Source organism: Protopterus annectens, chromosome 7.part0, assembly GCF_019279795.1.
Source record: "Protopterus annectens isolate FY-2018-M chromosome 7.part0, PAN1.0, whole genome shotgun sequence".
NCBI lineage: Eukaryota > Metazoa > Chordata > Ceratodontiformes > Protopteridae > Protopterus > Protopterus annectens.
Window position 1 is genome coordinate 589,181,337 of NC_056739.1, and position 23,760 is coordinate 589,205,096.

The 23,760-nt window shown below is 38.1% G+C and overlaps 1 protein-coding gene across 2 annotated transcripts in view; it reads left to right on the top strand.

Moving 5' to 3' along the window:
- Positions 1-23,760, top strand: part of LOC122806611 (mucin-3A-like) — a 391,121-nt gene that overhangs the window by 176,636 nt on the left and 190,725 nt on the right. For both annotated transcript variants that reach the window (XM_044077178.1, XM_044077177.1), the window contains exon 9: positions 13,632-13,777. In XM_044077178.1, the coding sequence (XP_043933113.1) occupies positions 13,632-13,777 (146 nt within the window). The remainder of the gene's footprint in view (positions 1-13,631; positions 13,778-23,760) is intronic.

Consider the following 23,760-nt stretch of genomic DNA (forward strand, 5'->3'; position numbering starts at 1 on the left):
CTCAACTGCACAACTAGGCTAGAATGGGAAAACCCACCCATTAGACCGTAAATGGCTGGGGACAATGAAGAGAGCCCCGCACTGAGCTATCACCACACACCAGCACCGAGTCACCATTGTCGAATACAGGAGAGCTGACAGGAAACCTAATATGTTCTAATGGATGACAGATTGTTTCTCCACAGCATTCTTGGAATGCTCCTTAATATCAACAATAAAGAAAAGAACTGATCTATACAGACATTACTGGGTGTTTTGGGAATAGTTTTTGCTCATAACTAAAGGATTTTATGTTCTTCATCTGTGGGGAAACAGGAATATCTTTTCAAAAACCTATGCAAGTCATCATTGGCCACAAGGCACATATGCTTCATATAAGTATCAACAACAACATTCCGTGCCAACTCTGACCCAAGCAAAGACAAAGCAGGCTACTTTTAATATTCCTCCACTTTATACAATGGTGTTGGATAAGGAGACAAAATGAGATTCCAATTAGTGCAACGCTTAGCAATTCAAGACATTTTAACTCCTCAATCAAAAAAAAATTAAAACAAAGGGGAGGAGGAACATCCAAATAAACATTTAAATGTATTGGAAATAAATTCTATGTGATTAAACTAACTAGAAGGGCAAAGTGATATTTATTTAATGTGTAGGGTTTATAGTTAGAAGTTAAATGTCAAAAGGGCTCTCTACACTCATGACAGTTCGCAAATGCACTGACAGGCTCACTTAAAGGGAACTGAAGATTTCCCTACAAGTCTCGTGCATTTAAAAACCTTCACTTATTTGTTTTAAAAATAAACATTCAACTGAAATCATGAACTTGTTAGCTATAATAACCTCCACTGAATATGTAAAGACTTTGTATAAATTAATCATAAAACCATATCAATGACTGAAATTAGTCATAAAATACAACTAAACCCCACCCATTAACTAGCGACTAATATTAAGAAAATTAAATTAACTAAAGCATAGCTGTTATTGTACTAAAAAGTACAATGTATATTTAGCATTTCCTACTCAGCAAATCATTTCTTTTCCCCTGTAAAATACTGTCATGAACAAAAGTAAACTAATAGAGTCAATTAAATTATTGATGTAATATGTCACTTATGAACTAAACTTTGACTCTAAAGTATGCAATAGGTGTATTATAAGTTTATAACATAGAATTTACAACATGTTTAAAGAAAGAACAAGCAATATTAAATTGTTACCTTTAGCATATATTTTTAGTTTTAGTTGATACTTTGGGAGAGGTAGTGGAAGGGATACTTTTTGAGTCAGTTCTTTGCTTCTTTTTTTTTTTTTTACATCAATCCAGTTATTTTTTTCCGGAGATCATTTCAGTGATGTAGTTAAAGCCCAGTCCATTTCCTCTGGGACTGTAACTATATTATTGTTTTTGACAAAGGTTGCTGCTTCTTCAATGTCATTAAAAGTTTTTATTTCATTTGAAGTAAAAATCCTTATTTTTGCAGGATATGCCAGTTGTGCCTTTATTTTATTCTGTTTAAGTAATTTTACAAGTGGCCAGGCTTTCTTTCTCATTTCCAAAACTCTAGAGGAAAAGTCATTGTCAAATCTAATTATATTTTGCTTGTATTTCAGTGGGGATCTTCTCCAAGCACATTTAAGGACAAGTTCTTTATCAAGATAAGAGAGAAATTTAACCACTACTGACCTGGGAGTGGATGATGGTGATAAAGGAATAGATTTCCCAATGGCTCTATGAGCTCTTTCTATACCATAAGAGAATCCTTCTTTTAGATCTAGGATTTTGGGTAACCATGATTTAAGTAAGGAAATAATATCATCTCCTTCGGATTTTTCTGGTAAACCAAAAATTCTCACATAAGTCCTCCTTTCTCTATTTTCCATGTCATCCTACTTGGTAATAAGCCATTTATTTTGCTGCTGAAGGACATCTGCCTGGATTTCTTCCTCCTTGAGCCTTCCATCTATATCAGATAAAGACTCTTCAATGCTTAATATTTTAGTTTGATGCTGTTGAAGTAACTCTTTAAAGGATTCAGTTTATTTATGACAGCTTTCTCTCAAGTTTTCTAAGTTGTTATTGAAGCTGTCCATTTTAACAGATAGTTCTTGTAAAGTAGAAGACATCAACTGAATTTCTTTCTTCAAAGTAAATACTGCATGTGAGTTCTTTGAGCTACTCATCTTCAGAGAGCAGTTTTAAACTCCAGATATTTCTGACAGGAAATTTTTGAAGAATATATTCCAATCTTGATATAATGATAGCATAAATGTTAAAGAACAATAGATAACTTTTTTTTTCTGTGAAAAAAACAATTATTTCCTGTTATTTGAAGTATTTTTGAGGAGCTCTAAAAAAGTGCTGCTTTCAGAGTGCCATCCAGGCTCCGCCCCCGAGATGAAGGTTCTTCTGATTTGATAAGAGAAGATATTCTTGCAGATGTAATTATTAAAGGAACTGACACTTAACATTTGTAGTGAAGAAAATGAACATCAAATAGTGTTATGCTTACCAGGAGCAAAAACAAAGGAAGTGAGAAAGGCCTTGGAATCCCTTAATGTAAGGAAGTAGGGATCTGTTTTTATTCATATTGGTACAAATTATCTCATCCACAAGGACTCTCTAACTGTAAGTAGGGAACTTATAGCCCTCTTAGATGGCAAAGCTTGTACAAGTGTTAGAATGTAGTTTTTCACAAATCGCATAGAGAAAGCAGAGACAAGTCACCATGAATGAAAAGATATTTTGGGTAAAGACCTACATGAAAAAAATATCCTGTTTTAAAATATGAAAATATGTAGAGCATCCGAGCCTAATTTTGAGCACAAGTGTTTAGACAGGATGGCGTGCATTTGTCCAGATCAAGGAAGAGAATTTTTGCAGCAGATATTTTGCAATATCTGACAAATACAAAGCAGGATGTTTGCCAAGTCAAAATGTTAACAGTTCACAGATAGCACATTTAATGCATGTCTGATTCTATTAATGCTAGTAGCATTAACAATAAAGTTTTTTTATTGGAACATTTGCTACATTCCCTTGAGGTTGATTGTTGTTATGGTTTGTGAAATGTGGTTAAAGATCAGTGACTGGAAATCCATTCTGTCAAGGTATAAATGTTTTACTGGTTTAGACATTCTAACAAAACATCAGGTTGAGGTGTTATGATAGGGATTAAAGATTGTTAAGTGACCTCTGATTATTACATCATCAATAACAACACCAATCTCTAGATTTTGTAACTGAAACAATAATGACAACCCTGCAACATATAACAGTTGTTGGAGTGTATAGATCACCAAAGTCAAGTGCTGATGGCCTAGAGAAATCCATGTGTTCCTTTCATGTAATGAACCCATACATTCCTTGCATGAAAAACAGAATGGAAAAATAATAGTGGCTGGGGACTTAAATTTACCAGATAAAGACTGGAATAATATTGATTCAACACCATTAGTAAAGAAATTATTTACAAGTTACATTCAGGAACAACAATTGCTTTATAGTGTAAAAAGGCCTACAAGGGAACTGAACATACAAGACATTGTTTGTGTTCCTAAAGAAATTACTGTTACTTCATGTCATGTTTTATCACCATTGATGTGCAGTGATCATGGGGTTGTAAAGGTTAATTTGTTGCAGGTTAATTCTGCCAAACTGAAATCTAAACCAATATGCAGAAGATTAATAACAGAGTATATGGAAGCAAAACAGTCACTATGTAAAATTAACTGGTGTGATGCATTCAGTGGAAAAACTGCAGAAGGAATGTGGAAAGTTTTGAAACAGAAAATGTTTGAACGCAAAAAAAAATCAAAAAATGTTTAACATCAAGATCTAGGCATACAATGTCAGGAGGATATAGCTCCATAAGAACAAGATAGTTGATTAAGATGAGAGACAAAAAATATATACGAAATGAAAAAGAGGTCACACTATGACTTTGAAAAACTGAAATAGACAAGGTGAACAGACAAATTAAATATAGTGTTAGACAAGATAATGAAAAATTTGAAGAAAATGTATATAACGATATAAAGCATACTAGGAAAACATTTTATTTAACATATGGTAGGAGTAAAGACATACAAATTGATAAAGTATTGATAGATTTGAAAATTTATTCTCAGATATAACAGATTATAGATGTATTTACAAAATCTTATGCAAAGCAGTTTGGCTTCACAAAAGAGTTGATAAATTGTCCTAGTTATATCCAGGTAACCTCAGATACTGAAATCAAATTAGATTATATTGAAAAAGAATTATGCAAACTGGACCCAAACAAAGCACAGGGAGAAGACTGAATTAGTAATAATGACTTGAGAACACTTAAACATCAACTTACAGTACCATTATATCTGTTATTTTTTTAGGTCATATAAATAGGGGGATATTTCTCATGGTTGGGGACATGTGCACGTTAAACCTGTCTTTAAGGGAAAAGGAAGTAGCACAAATCCAGTCATACAGACCAATAAGTTTACTTTTATGTTGGGTAAAATAATGGAGAAGGTTATAATGGATGATTTTTTTGTCAGATTTGGAAAGGTTTGGGATTTGAAGCCATATACCAGCATGAATATGTTGAAAATGCATTTGTTACCACCTGTTATATGATGTTCTGTAACAATATAATAACTGTTAAACATTGTGCTGGGATGTAATTTATGTAAATTTAACTTCAGCATTTGAGAGGGTCATACATAAAACACTGATCAATATACTAGAGCAACTAGGTATTGATTTATACTTGATAAGATGGACAGCTGCATGTCTTACAAATAGGACATGGAAAGTATCATACAGCGATTGGACAGGTGAAATTTGAAATTACAGTGAGGGTATCCCACAGGGATCTATCCTAGGCCCATATGTTTTATTTGCATATTTCAGATCTATCTTTTTCATCTAAGGTGTTCAACAGTCTGTATGCAGATGACTAGAAAATGAGTAAACTGATTACATGTGTTACAGATACGGCATGTCTGCAAAATAACTTGACTAAATTGACTATTTGGGCACAGGAGAATAATATGTTGATAAATACATCAAAAACTAAGCACATGAGATTTGGTAGGCATAAATTGAAAGGTGAATACTTTATACAGCACACAGTGATTAAAACTGTAAATTCATTTAAGGACCTGATATACAGGTAGATCCAGCTTTGAGGTTTTCTAATCATATCAATCAATTGGTTAATGACAGTCATAGAACTATAGGTGGTATAAAAAGATTTAGAAAGTCTAGGAAATCAAAAATGATGAAGTCATTGTTTGTTAGTTACATTAGACCCAAACTTGAGTATGGAATAGCAATAAGGAAACCTTATAAGAAAAAAGTATGAGTAAGCTGGAAAGAGTACAGCAGAAATATACCAAGGGCATCCATGGATGTGAAAATGTAAGTTATTATAAAAGACTAAAATATCTGAAGGGTATCTCATCCAGGGACAAGGAGGTCATAACATCCCTGTATTTTTCCCTTATAAGACCCATTATTGAGTAGAATGCCCCTTTCGGCATGTACCTCATAAAGCAAATGCTGCAGCTTGAGAGACCACAGAGGTTCCTCACCAGGAAAATCAAGGGCCTCAAGCATCAACCCTACACAGATAGGCTAAAAGACCTGTCCCTCCACTCAGTCTCATACAGACTCCTCAGAGGTGACATCTGTCTGGCATACAAAGCAATCTCGGACCCCACCTTGATGGGATTGCTGCATATCCACAAGTCAAGCTCCATTTGAATAACACACACACAAAACCACAACCTGGTGTGTGACATCAATAGGACTTGTTGGCAGGACAAATTTGTGTCCCAGAGACTGCTACTTCTGTGGAACAGACTCCCTCTTCATGTCAAGCAGAGTACCTCATTAACCCTTTTTAAGTACAACCTGCATAACCGGATGGGAACAAAAAATACACCCCTGAGATTCCACCTGTGTCCCTGCTGGACAGGGGCATCTGGTGCTGACTTGTCGGAACATGTGCTAAATTCTTGGCTAAGCTTGTAAGGGCATCAGGTCCAATAGCCTAGGAACTTGCTATGATCCTATGATCCTATGAACTTGTACAGTGTCTCATGTGCATCTTTAAGTGGAGATCTTATTCAAGTATATAGGACATTTAAAGACAACTACCTCTGGCAGTGTTTGGTGTTATCAAAATGTAGTAGAGAATCATCAGTCAACCTCTTCCCGGTAAAGAAATGTAAAATAAATAAATAAAATAAATTATATAGGAATGAGAAGCATACTAACTGCTTCTCTGACAGAATAGCTGATGCATGGAATACATGACCATATCACATTAAAGCAAGCACTAGTTTAGATATTTTTAAGAACAGCCCGAACATTTATTTATTTTTAAGAACAGCCTGGACACTTATTATGGGAACAACTGTTTTGGTATATTGGCAAGCTAGAAGAGCATTAATGCTCCTGCTTGAAATATTTGTATGTATATATGTATGTATGTCTGTAAAACTCCATGATTCCTACAGAACCAACTGTAAATAGTCTACCCCTATATATGTACATGAGGCTACATTCCCATATTTTTTACTGGACCACTTGCCTTAAAATTTACTAGCAGCTTTTTGATCTTTTGTTTTTTTAAAAACACCAGTTTTGTCATGTTTTAAAACATTAAAAGGTATTTAACACAATATTTTTTCATGTCATCTGTTTATAGGTTCATAGGTTCATAGGTAGGTACTAGGCTATTGGTGCTAGGGCCTATATAAGCCTAGCCAAAAAGGTACCCTGACTTTTGCCACCCAATAAAATTATTTTCCTGTGCCTCTGTGAACTTCATTAGCCAAAGACCGTCTGTGTTAGGCTGTACTTCAGAAAAGTAGATACCAAACAGGAGAGGACCCAGGACTGAACCCTGTGGTACTCCACTTGTCACTGATCTGAAGTCGGATTTGGAGTCTGCTCCTTTCACAGTGTGGGTTCTGTCAGTGAGCCAGTTGGCAACCCATCTTGTGACATAGGGATTTATGCCTAGTTTAGTGAGTTTATCTATAATTCCAGAGTGGGGAATGGTGTCAAAAGCCTTGGCGAGATCTAGATAGGCTGTGTGAACCACCTTACCCTCATCTACGGCTTTCATGACTGCTTCAAAGAAGTCTATCAGGTTTTGGAGACATGATCTGCCTTTTACAAACCTGAACTGGGTGGGGTCCAGAGTTTGGAGATTACCAATGTCTTTGTTTATAAATTCCATGATGATACATTCCATGACCTTGCAGACCACGCTCATTAGGCTAATGGGGTGGTAATTCCCGGGGTCCATGGTGGCTCCCCCTTTGTGGAGTGGGATAACTGTCACTGTGCACCATTCAGTGGGCACAAAGCCTGAGATGAGGCTATGATTGAACATGGTGCTTAGGTGGGATGCCAGTTCATTCTGTAGTTCATGTAGAACGCAGCCTGGGATGTTGTCAGGTCCCATGGATGCTGTGTTCTTGGGTTTGGAGAGTGTGTTTTTTACCTGTATAGCTGTGATTACAGGAACTTTGCATTCTTCCGGTATAGAGATGGGCCCTTTAGGGGGTGAGAGTGGGTAAAGTTAGCACTGAACCTATCTGCCAGGTTGTTGGTAATATCAGTTGGTTCTGTATATTTAGTGCCATTGTGCTGTAACTCAGAGCAGATCTGAGTGTTGCCATTGAGATTCTTGACATAGCTATAGAATACTTTGTGGTTGTCTTTAGAATCAGTGGCAATTTTGTTTTCATAACTAGCTTTAGAGGATTTTATGTGGGATCTCAGCTTCTTACTGAGGCTCACCAGGGAGTTCCTCCAATCATGGGATTTTACTCTTTTTTGCAACATTTTCTTTCTTCTGTTGTAGAGTTTGTTTATGGCAGGGGACCACAAGATTGGCTTCCTTTTTTTGGAGAATAGCATCTTGGTTCTGTTAGGGATAACATGATCCATGCACTCATGTAAATGCTTATAAAGTGCATTTGTGTAGTATTCAGCAGTCATACCTCTATTGTCCGTCTGCATGGGTATCGTGGCATTTGCCACTTCTGTATTAAGAAGCTTGAAGTTGGCTTTGGAGAAATTTTTTATGGTGGTTTCCCTAATGGGGAGTGGGGTGGGACGTGGATGTCTGATATGATTAGCTTGTGGTCGGATCTGACGAATGAGGAATTGACCTCTGGTGTGGAACACCGGTCGGCCATGTTGGTAATGACCAGGTCTAGGATATTGCTGCCCCTGGTGGGGGTGTGGATAAGTTGATCCAAGGCATTGGAATTTATGAATTCCGTTGAGCAAAAGAGTTGGTACATGAGTAGTTTTCTCAGTTAATGATGGAGTAGTTGAAATCGCCCATTATTAGGGTGTTGGTTTGTAACCTAATATTTTCCATTGTATCAAGATATATAACTCTGCTATGAGACAGCTTTATAGGACTGCTGTGTACTTCCTGTCACAAGCTATCATACTTTCTGCTTAGATGTTGACAGCCTCCAATAGAGCTGGTATTTTTGCATTCTGATGAGTTATTTTACCTTATCTTACCTTATTCTTATAGAAATAAGTGTTTTCTTCTTCTCAAGGATGTCAAACATATTATCACTGGAAAATTCATTCTTCTTCTTCTCTGTTTATGTAATTTTGTACTCATATTTACCAGGTTACTGTCTGTATGAGTATTAATTTGGATAACACATGTATGACTGACAAATTTTTGAAAACCTTTCATTTTATGTTTTACATCTATTTTATGTAAATATACGACTTGTTTATCCTAGCTTATTCTAGCATCTGTCATAACAGGTCTATCTTTCCACCTTGTCTTTAACCTGCAAAGACAACATAAGGGATATTAGGATCTGACAAACAATGCAGCTTTTTAACTTATTGCTCATTTTGCTGATTACGTTAAATTCAAACCAAATTTATTGTGTGTGTGGAGGAGTTAGCAAGATGGCTTCAGTGCAGCTGGATGTATCCACACACTGCTGCATTCTGGGACATCTTACTTCTTATTTCCGCACATCTGGTGACACCTTTGGCATAGGCATGCATCACAAATACAGCCAAAATCCTGAATGCAGAGAATAATTGTCGGTTCTTACTTCTGGAGTCAAGTATTCAAAATATTGTAAACTTTTTTCAGTGTGTGACTTGGCAATTATCACTGGGACAGGACTTAATAATGTTTCTGCTATTTCAGCTCATTGAGGCTGTTAACACACGTATATCAGGGCTGTCTATTGTCTTGTCATGTGTCCTAGCTGCTGAACAGTAAAAACAATTAGTGATTTAAGTGAAACTTTGTGATAACTTGTTTAGTTGACATCTTTGTAAAAAGTATGCATGAGATTAGATACTTTATACTCTGATGAGACTGAACAATACAGACAATGAGATCATCTCTTCATGCAGCTTAATAGGTCACAGACCTCAGATAGGACCTTATTATTGGAAAAATAAATAGCCCTAGAAAATTTTGGTAAGCTCTAACTAACCAGGTTGGCCTAGAGTTAAAGTCACAACTGGTCGGCCTTAACCATAAAAAGGATGATGACTTCTAAAATGATCAGCAATGAAATGATCAATCCATGTGCTTTGCAATGCCTCCAGGAATGATTTAGTGCTAAATCTATTAGAAAATGTTGTTCTTACTTAATATGAACAGTCTTATCCACCAAGAGCTAAGCGCTAACCTCAATGTCTGAGGCAAGAAAAATTCTCCAAGTTGATCAGAAGGCTTGTGCTACGCATTCAATCCCCCATTATCAAAAGCAATACGGGTTACTTAGACATACTGGAGATTTCACTCGACAAGGCATTGACTTACAGGAAACCTCTGACTAGTAACCTGCATAATGCTCATCCTTCAGTTACAGGGTCTTTTTCCACTGGTGTTCTAACTTTCTCCTTTTCTGCATTATGGTAACAGTATTTATTCTCCTTGATTTGACAGAACTACCACTTTTTACTCAACTGAAAATACAACAGCTGTGGGGCAGAATATAAAAAAAAGAGCAGTGAACAAATTTGAAATGAGCTTTAATAACTCAGAAGGTAGCTATTATTTACATATTAATGCTCATTTCAAATTTGCTCATGGTTCATTTCTTTATTTTCTACCTCACAACAGAAGGGGCATTAATCTCCTTCATGCTGGATACTACAGTTGATCCATGTTTCTTTTCTGACTGCTTCTGCAGTTAAATTATTATGTCAACAAATAGCTTTATTCTTAATACACCAAATGAGAAATCACTACAGCTCACTTATATCAACTCAAAAATAACAAATCAAGTGCACATGATTTTTTAATGCATTTACTTAAGATATTTTACAAGCTAATCTGAAAACTAAAAAAAAAATGTTTTTGAAGATATAAGTCCTCTGCACCCCCATTTTGGAGCTTTAGTCCAGCACACCCCCTTACTTTGGTATTCTTACTCTGGCTGTTGCAGCTTGTGGGTAGAATACTTGGTGCCAGAAATTGTAAAACTTCTGGCGTGTACTGACCCTAGATGACACACAATTCTCTATATTCAGTCTTGTTCTACTTAGAGGTGAGCAATAAAATACAAACAAAAGGCCAACTTAAGCTATCCTGTTTGGTCAATTTTTACATGAGTTGCTATCTCAAATGACAAAGAAAGATAAAGCCCGAGTATAATCTGGACAACCTCGGCTTGACTAAAGGGTTCAGCACCTGTTTGATCTGGCATTGTATGAGGACAGAAGTTATGAAGTTTAGGCTTCATCAGCTGTCTTTGGAGGGAGAGGAGTGTTTTATGTTTGGGGCACACTAGTAAAGGTAAAATCCCTGATGGAGACTGAGAACCACATTGAGTTGCCTGTCTGCAAGACAGCTGAGCCAACTGGTCACATCACAAAACAACATGATTATGCAATGAAAAGACCCATTGTATGACAACAAGTAAGCACAAGGTAAGTAGGCCTTAAAATCAATCCCTGATCCCTGTCAGAGATGATGAAGCTGCTCTCACTTCAGTCAACCCTCACATCCCAGAAGATAAAGAAACTGAAGGACTATATCCCTGGAAAATGAACAAAGTACAACAGCCAGGGTCAGCTCAATGGTCAGAAGACAATAAAGGAAAAACAAAGAGCTTGTTTACTCCAGGCAAGTGACTGTAAGCCCATTCTTCACAAGTAATATTTTTGTTTTCTGATAATATAGCTCTAAACTTCTGAGAATGCTAAAATTAATTTCCAAATTCAGAAAGATTATTTTCCTGATTAGAACTGTGCACATAAATCAAATGTATTTATGTGATCATTACATGTATTCATTTATTTTGAATTAAAATAAAACTAACTGCCATAATGGTTGTGATAACATTAAATCTCTTTTATTAACATAAAATTTAAGTTTGCTGTGTCTTGCTACTAAAATGTTATATAGACATTTCAGTATATTCTTATATATATTTATGCAGACACATTTTATGCTGCTATTGAGTTTTAATGCCTTCTTTTAGAGTAATAAAACACAAAAATGAAGACACTTGCCACATTTCATTGTAAGTGAACATAAGCCATGAATTTTAAAACCGTTGATAATCTTGTAAAATCAAACCACTTTATTTATTTATTTATTTATTTTATTTTACATTTGTTAACTGGGGGTGTCTGACTGAGCCAAAAAGGCCCTTTTCAGCAGAGGCCCGGGGAGAAAAGCTCCACGTAGAAAAATTACAGATACATTTAGTTATTTAGACATGATCAGTGTGCACACAAATTACAAAAGACATGTTTTTACAGTGGTATGCAGCACATCAACAGTTACAGTGGAAAGAACAAACAAAAAATATTAATTTAAAAATAAAGGTAATTAATAGATTTGTGGTATACAGCTGAAATTTGGAACATAGGTAGAATACATATATAGTACACAGGTACAGTACATACATTGTAGATTAGCCAGTGTTTGTAAGTAAGATTGAAAACTATTATCAAGTACTCTAGGTTTAGTATGTGTACCTTATCTGCTTTCACTAGCCTGGGGAGCAATCATGGCACTGCCAACTTTGCTTGAGATGTTGCCTGATGAGGTCTTCAAAGGAGGCTTTGGATAATATGTTTTGAATGCTAGTAGGGACATAGTTCCATTTTTTAGCTACTGAGCTACTATATAGTGCATCTCCAAAGCTATTGTAGCTGTTGGTGACTTCTAGTAGTAGTTTGCTTGATGATCTAAGAGGCCTTTTGGCTGAGTGATGTTGTACTAGGTTTTTGAGAGCCGGACACTTATTGGCGAGGTAATAGATCGAATGACAGAGGCAGAGCTGATTGTAGGTTAGGAGGTTGGGCAGTTCAAGTCAGTGGAGCTGTCTCAAAGTAGTACAGTGATGAGTTCTATATGAATATGCTTTGCGGATACATTACTGCTGATCAAATAAATCTAAATCTCTTTTGAGAATGTCCATCTGCTTTCTTAGTATACTGATGATACGGATACCTCTCCATCTTCTCTGAGCTGCCTTAGTTACAGCAAAGCATACTTGCTCTTTTGCAGTACAGTTAAAATACAGTTAGTGGTTTTATTACAAACACATTAGTTACATATAAAATGGATGCTTTCATTTTTATTATTATTTATCAGTTATTCAATCAAGCCCTCTGACATATATTGAATAGTGGTAGTCTAACCTTTATAGTCAAACACATAGAATCATTCAACTTTACCAGCCTCTTCTTTGCAAAATGTAAGCGTCTGGATACTACAGTTGTCTACTGTCAATATTGTTAACATATTCACTGCAATCTATATCTGCAGAGATTTTATTTCCTTTCTCACATGCTTTAATTTTCCCACATTTGCTCAGCACAGATGGCAATGTTAAAAACATAACCTACTTACAGTTCAATGAACAGTCACTTCCAAAGGGCAGAACCTCTGTCCTGCAAGATGCAAAAACACATAACGTGATTACTTTATTAGGGGAGGCAAGAGGTGCAAACTGCTGTAGACAGGATTTGACTTTGTTCCACATGAAGAAAAATACTTTCAGAATTTCATTTGGACATATTTTGGAATACCTTATTTCAGTAAACACATTTGACAACATATTTTTTAATAGTTAGACTCAGACCTTCGAAATGTATTTTTGGGGAAGGCTAAGTTTGTTCTATGTCCATAGGCCTTAAAACTACACTCTTTGTCCTCAATATCAACCTTTATTTTCATGTGTCGCTATTCTGATGGCTTTGAACATATCTATTTATTTTGCCTTTGAAGAAAATTTCTTGATATATTTGATGTTCTATATATATTATATGCCTCCAGTTACACTTTGCTTCTTAAAGTTTTAATTTTCTTTGAATTACTGTTTGCTGAGGGTCTGTGGTTATTCACTGAATGGTAAAAGCATCAAACAGCATATAACATTGAACATGTCATTCATCGAGCTGTTCTAAGATCGCATTACGGTAGGGATAAGGAAATGTGTCCTTTCCCCACTGTAGTGCGATCTCAGAGTTGGTATATATAAGTAGCAGAGGGTGTGAGGGAAGCTTTTACAATGCGATGAGTAATCATAGACCCATTTGCTCATATATCATAAACCTTATTAGACTGAATAATAATTGTTTTCTTTTATTCTTTTAGTAACAGCAGCACACTGACCCTTGCAACCTCACAGTTTAACTGGAACACCACAGCTTTTCTTGATTCACCGAGTGTGATAAGGGCCATCCTGAATAATGCAAACAATCTGAACTACACCATAACTACAGCAAGTGTCACAGTCAATGGTAAGGAGATCTGATGATAATGTATGACCAGAACAGTCTGGTAATTAACAGACAGGAGCAGATAAGTTGTATCACAAGTTGATAATTTCTTACTAAGTGCATTTTCTGCACAGGTCTTTAACTTCATAGGTCTGGGCTAATTCACAGGGCTTCTAGGTGAGGTCCCTGACATTCTGTATTTTTGTAAGTGTCTCTTACCATGAGCTTATACAAGATGACAAAAAATAAAATATTACAGTCCCATCGGTCAAGACCAGTAATGTGAACTGGAGTCACCAGACAGGCTTGAAAGAGAATTTTTTTTCCTGTGGAAACATTCACCCCCAACATAATCCGTTCAAATGATTTTATTCCTTACATGACTTACATAACAAAACCAACTCCATCATACAGCCTCAGAACAGGTTATACTTTTCATACTTTTAATAGGTATTTACTAGGCTATTGCTCTGCAGGGATGTTATGAAGCATAGCCTTACATTCCCAAGGTAGCTTTAGCTGTTACATTTTGCATACAAATAACAAAGAAACAGGTAGAACAAGGATATGCTGGGACATTTACATGTTCCATGAACAACAAGGGTGCTAAACCAGGGATACATTTGCTGCCAGCCATCCATTCATTCAAATTAAATTTGAAAAGGCTGATGAGAAGTATTTTATTTGATGTGGAGTGGAACACATTTCCATAGAAGTGGAATTCTCTGTGATACATGCCTATCCCTCTAACATGTTCTATTAATGTCACAGAAGAGACCAAGATTCCTCCAGTGGTGTTTATTCACAACTGAGCTTGTAAATGTGTAATAGGTCTGACAGGATAGGGATTGTGGAGGCTGTATACATGAGACAGATGCTGCATCTCAGCAGCCTGTATGATGCTGACATGAGGGTTAAGATTTTGAGTTGGCCAGCATAGTTTTTATGATTTACTCCCTGATTTTCTCGCCAAGGAAGCACTGGGGTCATTCTAGCTATGAAAAGTGTTTGGATGGGTACATACCAAAAGGGTTATTAGACCTGATGATTTGTCTAATGAGTGCCGAGTACAGTGGAACTCTTGTGTCCCTAGATTGGGATACTGTGCCCTGAGATATAAGCTGTGTAATGAAAAAAGATTTGCTTATAATAGTGGCTTCATGGTGATCAAAGGACAGATCATTGTCAACAGAGGTACTCAGATCTCTAACTATGGGATCAATTTTCAATGGGGGTGTTGTCGATGTGATTGTTACAAAGGAGTCAGGCTTGCCAAATGACATGATTAAACATTTCTTGACATATTGTTTCACTCTGTGGTTTTGGCATCAACTCTTTGCTTGGGACAGGCACTCTTGTAAGACCCTGATGTCCTCAGGAGTTTTATGATGACATAAAGTTTGCAATTGTCAGCAAAGTGGTCAGCCACAATACTTTTATACTAGCTTTGATCTCTAAGATGTAAATGCCACAGAGAAATGGCTCAAGGACTGAACCCTTGGGCACCCGACTAATGAAAGAAATTTTGGAGGAGGTAGAGCCATTCTATTTGTGACCAGTGTTTGGACAAGTACATACAAAAAGGAGCATTATATGATTTGCCTAATTAAGGCTAAGTACAGTGAAATATTTACATCCCTGGATCTGGTCTCCATATCTTTAGATGTAAACTGTGATAAAAAAGTAGTTCCTTTCAGTACTGGATACATGATGATTAAAGGACAGTTCATTGTCAAAATAGGTTCCCAGATCCCTGACTACAGCATCAGTTTTCAAGGCAGTGCTGTCAACATGATCGTTACAAGGGGAGCTATGCTTGCGAAAGGATATGATTATACATTTCTTGTAGGTTCATAGGTGTGTACTAGGCTAATGGCCCTGGAGCCTTTACAAGCCTTGCCCAAAACAAAATTGCCCAGGCACCATGCCACCCAATGTTAGTTCAAAGTGCCCGTATCCAGTAGTGCAACTGGAATGATTCCTGGAGTGAACTTTCTGTTACCCATCCATTCATCAAGATTTCTATTGAAGAGGGCCAGAGAGGTGCTCTGCTTGACATGAATGAGAAGCTTATTCCAGAGTAGGGGCAGTCTTTGGGAGATGAACCTGTCCCTCCAGCATGTTCTGTTAATTGTGATAATGAGGTTGTGATCTCTTGAGTGTGTGGCACAGGGGCATTAGGATTTCTTTAGGTGTAAAATTTCAAGTAGGGCAGGTTTGGACATGGCTTTGTAAGTCAAGCAGAGATCACCTCTAAGTAGACAATAAGAGACTGAGAACAGCTGAAGTTTCTTGATCTGTCCATGTAGGACATGTGTTTAAGGCCTGGGATTCTTTTTATGAGGTACTTTTGTGGCCTCTCCAGCTGTTGTAGGTATCTGGTCAGGTACATGCCAAACAGGGTGTTATATTTGATGATTGCTCTAATGAGGGATGAGTAGAGATGGATGATGACCTCTTTCTTCCTGGATGCAAAACCTTTGGTTATAAGATGTGCCACATAGAAGGACTTTCTGACCACAGTGGCTATGTGGTGGTTGAAGGTGAGGTGGCTGTTGACCTGGGTGCCCAGATCTCTTATGGCCCCTTCAGTGTTCAGTGGGTTCCCATCAATGTGGTAATTTGTGGGAACTGAGTTTTTTCCGAAGGGGATGATAACGCATTTTTTGGCGTTAAGCTTCAGGGCATGGTTCCGACACCAGTCATTGGTCTCAGAGAGGCCATATTATAGGATGTCTGCATCACTTGGGGAGTTGATAATGACTCCTAGATTGCAGTCAAGAGCAAACTTAGTCAGTCAGAGTCCTTCTGTGTTGGCCTGGACTTCTGAGAAGTAGATGCCAAACAGGAGAGGGCCCAGGACCAAGCCCTGTGGGACTCCATTCATGACTGATCTACAGTCTGACTTAGAATCCACAACTTTCACTCTTTAAGTCCTGTCTGTAAGCCAATTTGCAACCCACCTAGTGATGTAAGGATTGATGCCTAGTTTGGTGAGTTTATCAATGATACTTGAGTGGGGAATGGTATCAAAGGCATTGGCCAGGTCGAGGTAGGCTGTCTGCACTGCCTTACCCTTATCTACAACCTTGGTGACTGCCTCAAACAAGTCAACCAGGTTCAGCAGGCAGGATCTCACCTTGATACAGCCAAACTGTTTGGGGTCAACAGTTTGGAGATCGCCTATATCTTTGTTAAGCAGGTCCATGATGATGCACTCCATAGCTTTGCATACCAGGCTTGTCAGGCTAATGGAGCAATAGTTCCCAGGGTCTGTAGTTGCTCCCCCTTTATGGAGTGAGATGACTGTAGAAGTGCACCATTCGTTAGGGACATAGCCTGAGGTAAGGCTGTGATTGAACAGTGCACACAGATGTGGTGCCAGTTCATTTTGTAGCTCATGTAGGATGCAGCCAGGGATATTATCAGGTCCCATGGATGCTGTATTCTTGGCTTTGGACAATGCAGCTTTTACCTGTGCTGCAGAAATGGTTGGTACCAGGCTTTCATCTGTTATTGTGTTAGGGCCCTTGGGGGGGGGGGGGTAAAGTTGGCACTGAATCCGTTTGCCAGTATGTTGACTATATCTGTTGGCTCAGTATAGGAGGTGCCATTCTGCAATAACTCAGAGCAAATCTGGGTATTGCCTTTGAGGTTGTTGATATAGCTATAGAAGGCTTTATGGTTGTTTTTGGTGTCAGCCACAGTTCTGCCTTCATAGCATTTAGCCATTTAAAGGATTTGATAAGGGATCTCAGCTTTTAGTTGGGACTGATAATAGAGGTTTTCTAGTCTTTTGGCTTCATTTTTTTCTGCAACAGTTTCTTCCTTCTGTTGTAAACTTTATTGATGGCAGGGAATCACCAGATTGGCTTCCTTTTTTTGGAGGAGAGCATTTTAGTTCTATTTGGTATGCCAAGGTCCATGCATTTCTGTACATGCTCGTACAGAGCATTGATGTATGATTCTGCAGTCATGCAGCTATTTTCCATTGGCATAGGAGCCAAGAGGTTAGCCACCTCTGCTTTTAGGAGCCCAAATTTGGCTTTAGAGAACTTTTTCAGGGTGGTCACCTTAAAAGGGGGTGTAGTTGAGATGGAGATTTCCATGGTGATCAGTCTGTGGTCAGATTTAACCAGGGAGGAACTGACTATAGGTGTGGAGCAACAGTCTCCCATGGTGGTGATAACCAGGTCGAGGATGTTGCTTCCTCTAGTGAGGGTGAGAATGAGCTGGTCCAGGGCATTGGAATTGATAAATTCCAGAAAGCATTGGGCCTGTACATTGGTACTTGAACAGTCTTCCCAGTTGATAGAAGGGTAGTTGAAGTCACCCAGTATAAGAGTATTGGGTTAGACCTTGATCAATTCCAGGGTGCTTAGGAAGTTGGCATGTGAGTCTAGGGACATGTTTGGGGTTCTGTAGCAGGCTATGACTTGTATCGCTATCTTACTCAGTGTTAGTTGCACCTGAAGTATCTCAGATGCATTATGCTAGGCTATCAGTCTAGAGGAGTGCGCATCCTTTAAGAATATGGAGACACCACTGCTTTTGGAGCTTCCAGCCACATTCTGGGGCCAAAAGGTATGGAAGGAGTTGTAGCCTGGGAGAGCAGGGGTGCTTTCCTCCTCTTTAAACCACCAGGTCTCCATTACAGCACAGATGTCGACATTCTCCATTTTGAGGAGAGCTTCATGTGAGTGCATCTTGAGATTTAGACATCTAGCATTGAGTAGCATGACCCTCAGATTGCATTTGTTTGTAGCTATTATGGCGGAATGTTGGTCTTTGGAAAACTGCCAAAAAAGGCATTATAGGGGTGGCAAGAGCCTTAGCCAGTACCCGGAATCCCAGGGGTGACAGATGCAGGCCATCTCTGGCAAAATATCGAGGTCTGTCGATCATGTCATCCCAGGTAGACAGATGCTGGATCCCTTTAGAATGATACCAGAAACTTAGCTAATTGTTGAAGTCAATCATTTTCTGCTCATACTGTGGTATCATTCTGGGTGACGGTAGAATACTGCTCAGGACTAGAGTCATAGCTGCCTGGGCCACATAATCCAAAAGTTCCATCACATCTCTTTTCATATAGTCCATGGAGGTACATCTCAGGTCATTCACACCCATATGGACAATGACTGAGTCATATTTGTACTTCTTGTGGAGTGACCTGAGTGCATGTGTTATGTGGCGGATCCTGGCACCTGATAGACAACTGATTGTCACCTTCTCCTTGTTCAACCTAGTGAGTGGGACATCAGTGTGCCTCACAACTGAGTCTCTTATGATTAGTACATTGGGCAAAGTGTTTTTCCTTAAGGGCTTGGGTTGAGGGGCACACCGTGGTGGTGAGCTATGTGTTCTGGGGTTGGTGTTGTGTTGTGGTGGTCGAGTGCATTTCTGTCTTCTTGACATTTAGTTTTAGTCCATGGTTTTGACATCAGCCACTTATTTGAGGCAGGCCATCTTGGAGGATAGTTGAGTCTTCTGGGGAGGTTATGATGGCATCAGCAAACTGGGTCAACCATAAATACTTAAGATTTGCTTTGACCTTCAAGATGTAAATGCCAAAGAGGAGTGGCCCACGAAATGACCCCTGGGGAAGACAACTAGTGACAGGTTTTTTGGAGGCAGTAGAGCTGCCCATCTTTATTTCCTTGGCTCTATGTATGAGCCAATTTGCTGTCTAATGACTTACATAGGGATTAACATTTAACTCAGTTAGTTTACCTATGATACCTGATTGTGAGACAATAAACACCTCTGTGAGGTCTAGATATGTGATGTGTACTGATTTGACCTCGTCCACTGACCACTTTGAAAAAGTTACTGTAGCAATCAGGTTAAGTAGGCAGGATCTGCCTTTGATGAGTCCAAACTGGCCTGGATCAAAAGTCTGTAGGTTATCTACATTCTGTTTTATTAATTCCTTAATAATTCTTTCCATAGACTTGCACATGAGGCTGGTCAGGCTTATGGGTATATAATGATGCAGATCTGTTGAAGCCCCACCTTTACTGAAGGGAATAACTGTTGCTGTCCTCCATTCATGTGGCATGAAACCTGTTTTGAGGCTGATATTAAATAACCTTTGCAGGAGGTCTGGCAAGTCATTTTTCAGTCTGACCAGAGGGCAACCTGGTATGTTTTCCATCCCCTTAGATGTAGTGTTCTTGGTCTTAGATAATGACTTGAAAACTTGTTCTTGGGAGATCTGAAGGGTCAATAAATGCAGGTACATGACCTGAGAAAATTGGAAGGGAGAGGGGAGGGAAGTTTGAGTTAAATTTTACATTTGGTTAAATGTATCTGCTGGCGGACTAGCAATGTCTTAATTTACCATTAACCCCGCACAGTGCTGAGGGTTGTTTCTTAAGTTTCTAACCTACTTAGTGATGACTTTGTAGTTATTCTTCTCCTGGGTGGCTATTTTTTACCACATATCTGGCTTTGGTTTATTTAATCAGATTTGAGAGTTCCTTGTTTAATTTAGCAGGAGCATTTTTGACATCTTGAGAGTTAAGCTTATTTTTGCGTGTAATGAGTTTTTTTTCCCTTCTATTATAGAGCCCATTTATTTCAGTTTATTTATCAGGGCAGAGCACTGATCGATTCTAACCAATTCCAGTCTCAGCTTGTAGTCAAAAACTGTCCAGGCATACAAAATAGGTAAGAGTACAATAAGACATAAGTAACAGTAAAGCAGTACAACAGTTGAGTAATGAAATGGCTAAGTAGCAAATCCAATGTAATAATTTGCAATATGAAAAAAAGATTTCAAAACACTTGAGAAATTAGTGTAAAATAAATTAGAGATGTGAAAAGGAGTAAAGGATCTAAATGGCTGAGTTGGAGTAGAGAACAGTTAAATTAGACTTAAGTGACATTACTTGGACAGTAACACGTACATTTTGCTTACTTAACTACGCATGATTTTAGTAGAGAAGAGAATTTTAAATAAGAAGTTAAGTTTTTAGTTTCATGTTGGAGGGACTCTCACAGTTTGGGGCATAGAACTGAGAATGCATGGACAGATATAAATAGCTTGGAGTGTGGAATTTGGGTTTCAGGGCCTAAGTGTTTCAAGTTTCTTAGGTTGTATGTAAGGGTATATCTTGTCAGTTATGTGGTTAAAGGAGGAAGACTGTGTTCATGAAGGAGCTGGATCAGTTGTGATCCTAGGAGCTGGTCTGCTCATTGGTTAACCAGGAGCCAGTTTGCTTTTTTTTTAGTGTTATACAGTAGTCTTTGATTATTAATAAATCTACAGATTTTGTTTTCTATTTTTTGAATAATGGTGTAGTTTCTAGTTGAGGCTGCTGATATAAGAGGGAGTCTGAATTTGAGTAGAGGAAGTTGGAATCCTTTCCCTATTGCAGATCTGGTGAAGTGTGAGAAACAGGTATATTTTTTGTGCCAAGAAATTTTTGCAGGTGGAAGTTGATTGAGGGGTCTAACTAGAGACCAAGATACTTAAAATAGGAGACTTGCTCTAAGGGGATGTTTGTCGCAATTATATATTGTTAAAGTTTTCTTGGATCTGCTGAGGTTTTATTTAGTACCAAAAAGCATATAAGAGGAAAGTAAATGATTAAGTCAAAGCCTCTGGTGAGGTCCATATAAATTATATCAGACATGTCTTTGTCCACTGACATGAGAATTTCATTGGTCAGAGACCAGGTTACTATGGCCATTCTCCTTCCTGGCCAGAAGCCATGCTGCTTGTGTGAAAAAAAGGTGGGATTTAGTAATATAGTCTGTGAGTTAAAGGTAGACAGTTTTCACCAAGATTTTGCACAGGGTTGGAAGGATGGAATGGAGCAATAGCCTGACAGAAGTGTGGGTTCTTTTTGTTTTCAAAGTTGACAGATTTTCATATATTAGGCATGGTGTTGGGAGCAAGACACACATTTAAAATTTGTTTCAGGAGTGCAACAATAAAGTCATGACAGTGGTATATGAACCATGGATGTAAGCCATGTGTACCTGTGGGACATTTCAATTTATTTGTTCTGGTAAAGATATGATGTCTTTAGACAAGATCTGACAGAAACAAAAATAGGAAGATTGGGTTGGATGAGGGAGCATTCTGCAGCACATTTGGGGAGATCACTAAAGTGCCAGTGGAAATCACCTGCAGATAAACTGAATGAAGTACTTGTAGAAGTCTGAAACAGGTAATGTCCGCTGAGGTTATTGATTTCTTTCCAAAATGTACTAGGGCTGTATTTAAGACAGTTTTAAAGGTGTACTGTGGAATTACTTTTGAGTCTTCTGGTCTTTCCTCACATTTGTCTACTTCTTACTGTTTTCTGGATTGGGATTAGATTTCCAGGAGTGGCAGGACTCATGCTGGAGATTGAGGAGGGATTTTAACTCATGAGTTACCCCTTCAGGGTCTGGAGTTAGAAAGTCTAGACATTAGGAGAAAGCTTCTGTCTTGTAGACTAAAGAGACTGTTTCTAAGAAGTTTAGCTGCTTTGTTAGGATCACTGGTGTCTCGAATAGGGTTCCCGTCATGGGAAGATGCAGAGTTGAAGATAGTTTTGCAAAACTGGCAGTGGATTTAGATCTGAAAAAAAAATTATTTTGGTTTTCTTTTGAGAGCTGGATATAAAATGGAGAAACTAATGAGGCAATGAAAACTAAATGAGAGTGAGTGAATCATGATGGCAGAGATTGTGTTTGGGCTATTTGAGATGATGTGATCAATAAGAGTGTCTTTTTGGTAAAAAGGATGGGTTTGGTAGGTAGCTTTACTAGTTGCCATTTGTTCAGTGAAGTAGTCTAAGACCTCTAAATGAATGCGCTTTACTATGTTAATGCTGTAGTCATCCAACATAATTATGTTATTCTTGTTGTTTGTGTGGGATAAAATTGAATAATTTACATGTTTAAACTTCTGTAGAGGATGGAGCTATGTAACAAGCTAACTAGATACATGTAGTAATGGGTAAAGCAATTTCTGCTAAAAGGCATTTTGTTTGAGATTGTGATTTAGGTGAGGGTTGTTTTATAAGTTTCACTTTACAGTGAGAGTACCAGTAGGGGACCACCTCCTTTAGTATAGCCAGGTCTACTGTCAGGAAAATAGCTGTATCCGTGAACAAGGTGGTGCAGAGAGAAGTTATCTGGTCTCAGCCAACTCAGTAACTGCTAGGAGGTCTAGGTGGTGAAGAGTTATTACAGCATTAATCGATGCATTTTGTTTGCATTGCTTTGGTCATTGAAAATATAACAGGAGAGAGAGGCTGTGGTCCAGGACTGCGCTCAATATTACTTTGAAGGAGGAGTAGTAAGATAGGAAATAGCTTGTGTAGGTATTTCGGGAGCTGAATTTGGTGTTTGAATGGTCAGATGGGGGGGGGGTGATATTTGAGTTCAATGATGAGTAAGTAGCCAGTGTTTGGCAAAAAGTAGGAATGTTAACTGGAGATGTATAGGAAGGCCTAGGAATGTTAAAGGTGAAGAATGTGTAGGTTACACAGGAGCTTGTAAGAGAAAGGGAGGAGAGATGGCATGTGGTGGTGAAGAATAATGACATATGCTGGTATGAGGGATGATAGGTTTCAGGAGTGAGACTGGATAGGCAGAAGAAGATGAAAAATAGTCTGTGCTGAGCAAGGATTAGCATAATCATATTGCAAGGAGTAGTTATGAGAAAAGAAGTGCGATGCAAATAAGTAGTGACAAATAAACAGTGAAGGTTCAGGCAAGTATGAGTTTAAGGTGTATAGATAATATGTGGGAGGTAAAGTAGCATTTGAGTTAAGTTGTGCAAGGATGTGTGTTAACTGGGCAATGTATGAAAGAATAAGAACATTGTTGACAATGGAAGAAATTACTGGGAATGGAGAAGGAAAGAAAGAAAGAAACGGAATGAGGGTATTTAAATATCTGTAGAAGTTAAAAGGGTAACTATAAAGTTATTTTTTATTTTGGGTTTGTTTCATAAGTAAATATGTTTGTATAGAAGATACACACACACACACACACACACA